Source organism: Egretta garzetta, unplaced genomic scaffold (genome assembly GCF_000687185.1).
Source record: "Egretta garzetta isolate BGI_Z169 unplaced genomic scaffold, ASM68718v1 scaffold151, whole genome shotgun sequence".
In the NCBI taxonomy this organism is placed as follows: domain Eukaryota; kingdom Metazoa; phylum Chordata; class Aves; order Pelecaniformes; family Ardeidae; genus Egretta; species Egretta garzetta.
In genome coordinates this window covers 4,797,224-4,801,439 of record NW_009258615.1, presented here as the reverse complement: position 1 = coordinate 4,801,439, position 4,216 = coordinate 4,797,224, and the positions used below count along the sequence as shown (strand labels likewise).

The 4,216-nt window shown below is 42.4% G+C and overlaps 1 protein-coding gene across 1 annotated transcript in view; it reads left to right on the top strand.

The window, feature by feature from the left end:
• PPARGC1A (PPARG coactivator 1 alpha) overlaps positions 1–4,216 on the top strand; it is a 64,076-nt gene that overhangs the window by 57,722 nt on the left and 2,138 nt on the right. Inside the window, exons 11-12 of the mRNA XM_009648036.2 lie at positions 2,714–2,835; positions 3,190–3,341. Of these exons, the coding sequence (XP_009646331.1) occupies positions 2,714–2,835; positions 3,190–3,341 (274 nt within the window). The remainder of the gene's footprint in view (positions 1–2,713; positions 2,836–3,189; positions 3,342–4,216) is intronic.

Genomic DNA, 4,216 nt, shown 5'->3' with positions numbered 1-4,216 from the left:
GCAGTAGTTATTTCCATCACACTGTAATATAACAATCTCCATGTCAGTGAGTGAAACATTATGTTTTTTCAGTCGAGATGTATTATCTCAGCTAAAGTATATTAGACAGTCTGCTATGTTATGTTCTGCTCCATCTGGTCAGTCATTTAGGTTCAATAGCAAGTATCAATGGAATTGTTTCTTATCAAGTGTTTCAGTGCGGTTAAATCCTTGATTTGGTAAAACAGTCTGAAAAAGTAATTACTGTGCATATGCAGATTTTCCTGTTTTTGAAGTTTATGGCATCCAACCATACTGAACGTAAGCAGAATTAGAACGGGCAAAATGGAAGAAATGCAGATTTCTGTTGCTTGTACTCTACAGTCCCTAGTTCACAGAAGCCCTACCCAAACTCCTCTGTCAGGAGGGTCAGGACTCTGGGCTGGGGCACAGTAGAGGCAGAGATAAAAAGCAGCAGCTCTCTGTAAAATGCCCCTCTTCCCTAAACTTACGGCCACCCATGAGCACACTTGTCCTTCTTTTAGCCATGCTAGCTTCTCCATACTGCACTGCTATGGCAGAGAACAAGGGCAGCTTTTGGACCATGCGCTTTGGAAGGCATAACATTTAAAAATGAAGGTGTCTATTCCAGCAGGATTATAGAGGACTAGGAAGGCAGTCACCATGGTTCCTTATATAATCAAAAGAGGCAGTAATTTCAAGCATCAAAATGAGATACTTACCTGATCCCATTGATTAAGAGCATATACATGCCTTAGCAGAGCAACCAGGGTCTCCGCTGGGCTGCCCGGGGAGCTACAAAGGACGCAGGTGGTTCCAGTGGTCACTTCTTGTGCCAGACCTTAGGGGGTAGGGCTTTTGGGTTGGAGTGTTTGATTCTTGGATCTCTGTTTTCTGGAGCTTTAAATTCACTTTCATTTCTCAGGAGCATAGTTTAACTGGATCTGAGCCCCTGAGATTTGTGAGGCCAGGAAAAGAGCGAAAATAGTTGACAGAGTGTGCTAGTGAGAAGAGTTCCTGTTTCTGGCAGATACATTATTTTCAGCTTCCTGCTGCAGGAATTGTTTATTTAGTTTGCATTAAACAGTTCCTGGGAGCAGAGTGCTTTCCTGGGAAGAGGGAGCCAAAATTTTGGGCCCCCATAACTAAGAGTTGTGACGGTCCCTTTACCTCAAATGAGTGTTCAAACAAGTAAAGAAGAGGCATCAGGATCATTTCTGTTTCTACATGTGTTTTGGTCTGATCTCAATCCTATTGTCCGTGGTCCAAAAATGACTAGTGCCTTATGCCTCTGTGGGGACTCATGGAAAAGATACATGTCATGCTATATCTGAATTGTAACACTATAAGCTACCTGTCTCTTCAGGCTAGGATGTTTCTGAGCAGCAATGCAAGTCTATATTTAGGTCCCTAGAGCCTTTTGCATCGCACAGTTGAGGTGCCATTAGCCTTTAGGCACCTCCAGGTTACAATAGTCATGAATTCTCAGCAGTCAGTATAGCTCCTTTGGCATTCGGCACCTAAATTCTGCACAAGTCTCAGGTGCCAAAGCTGATGGTTTAAACTGACGTTGCTCCACTGACTGACAGATTTACACCAGCTGAGAATGTGGTGGCGGTGGTGCAATTTATGGGACAAATGTGCGGGTGTGTAAGGGATGAGCAGCAGGGCCAGTAGTGCCAGGGCTCCTCCGACCAGAGGCAATCTGAGACAGGAGGGCTGAGCACCCAAGCCATGTGTGACTGGTGCTTCTTTGCCCTGATTACCTTAAAGTCAGTGTTTTGGAGATCTCTTTTTGCCTTTTGCTTTGCTTGCAGCTCACTAAAGGGCTCAACCCTCAGTAAAATATTCATCCAGAAATTCATAAAGTGACTCTCACAGGGGTTCCTAGTCCTTCTTTAATTTTGCTGAGCATTTCCACTCAAGAAGGAAGGATATGACCATGACTCGATTGTTTTAAAAGTAACTTTGATGCTTTGCTCCAAGTGTCAAAGGAACATGCAAATGACAGAGTAGCTTGTAAAAATCAGGGACTTCAGTCAGGTTTTTTTTCCAAAGAAACCAAAAGGTAATGGTGACCACAGGATATATTTTATTGTCCTGCCTTCCCCCTAGTAATAAAAGTCATCATCTGGTCCCCTAACAGTTTTCCTTCTATTTTAAGGTACGGATTATGGTGGAACAGCTGATTGCAGGATGAATCAGCTATTGAGTCATCTGAGTTTATAAAGTTACGTTTGTAATGCATTTTGTTATGTCTGTGGTACATTTATGCAATTGTTGTGTTACTTTATACTACTCCACAACTAAGATGGGTTTTGCCAAGTGTCGTACAGATGGCAAGGGAGCTCCTGGTTTGGAAGAGTTTACAATCTTGGAGGGGAAGTGGTAGAAAGGGTGGAAGGGAGAAGGTGTGGTAGGATGCAAAGGGAGCTGCCTGTCCGCATAGGGCAGAACAGTGAGAGCAGGAGTGAAACCTTCCAGGAGCACACCACCTGGCAAATGTAGTGTCATTTAAATACCTTAGATGCTTTCCAAGAGAGAACTATTTCACTTACTAGCAAGATGCAGTAGGTCTTCCACAAAAGACTATTACCATAATTATGCATCCTCTGCGTGTCCATGAGTGTGTGTTTGCATGCATATATGTATGGGTTCATCTCTATTACACATTTATTAGAAATATGCCTTCCCTGTTGCTGTTCCTCAACAGGAAGAACGTCGTGTGATTTATCTAGGTAAAATCAGACCTGACACAACCCGAACAGAATTGAGGGACCGGTTTGAAGTTTTTGGTGAAATTGAGGAGTGCACAGTAAATTTGCGGGATGATGGGTAAGAACTTTTGAGATTACTTCTTGTTTGGGCACTGCCATATGTAAAAAATTATGGCAGTAAGATTACTGGTATGGGAGTTACCAATGTAAGTGCTGTGACAGATGACATGCTGAGTTCAAAACCTTATTTATTTTCTTTCATCCTTATTTATTAATCTTGCTAGTTGAGATTTCCTGTCCCAGAAATAAGTATTTAGCTGCATGACAGGACAATCATGCTGATAAATGGATGCAGTACTTCTGGCATTTCCACTGCTGGATCTCCTGCAAGTTTTTGCTTTCAGGAAGGGGTTACACTAATGTGCATTAACTCTTTTCAGCTTTTTTTTACAACTGTATTTTTCAATTGCAGAGACAGCTATGGTTTCATCACCTACCGCTATACTTGTGATGCCTTTGCTGCTCTTGAAAATGGATACACTTTACGCAGGTCAAATGAACCTGACTTTGAGCTGTACTTCTGTGGACGCAAGCAATTTTGCAAGTCTAACTATGCAGACCTAGGTAGGTATTTTGCTTTATGTGAATTAAAGTACAAAACTGGAACCTTGTAACTGAGGATAATTTAGGGTTTGCTTCATTTTTGCTGCTTATATTATTTAAATGATTGGGGGCGGGGTTTGAAGGAAGTGGTTTTCACTTGCTGCAAGGAGTTTAAAAGTCTACTAGTCTGAGCTCTAATCTGAGCTGGCTTCTTTCAGATTTTTCAGACTGTGAAAATTCTTTTAAAGCCCATTTCCATCGTTATCAAAAATAAGTGCCTGATACTCAATAATACATTTCCGTATTTAAATTGTAGCACCACAGAAACCTCCTGCATGCTTTACTATTCATTGCTATGCTATGACTACTTGGTTCTAATACCTGATTTATTTATGTGAGCAATAAACAGAGAACAAAGTTCATACCTCACCCCCAAAAATTCGTTATCATTCTTACTTTGCCATGAGTTGTGCTGTAGATGTGTAGAGGTTGCCAGAGGCACTCCTTAAACACAATTCACAGTTTCTCAGGTTTGAAAGCTAGAAGGGCTTGTGACCAAATCTGACCCTTCGTACAGCAAAGGCCATGGATCTCAGCTGGTGGTTCTCAAATCATGCATAAGCATCTATGTATGAAGATGTCTCCTTGCAGGGACTTCCAGTCATAATGTGGAGATTTGCTAAGCTTTCCAGCCTGTGGAGAGCTTAGCAAACCTCTTGGTGTTCGCTGTCCCACTGACGTAGGTCAGTATGCATACCTGTCTCCAGACCCCCGTATGTTGCAGTAACTCCAGTCCCAAGTGTGCATACTGGTTGTGATAACACATCCGGGTCTGTCCTAGTCCTGTCTGGGCAGAAATCTGTGGTTCTGTCCTGTGCTCTGGGTCAGGGTGGATG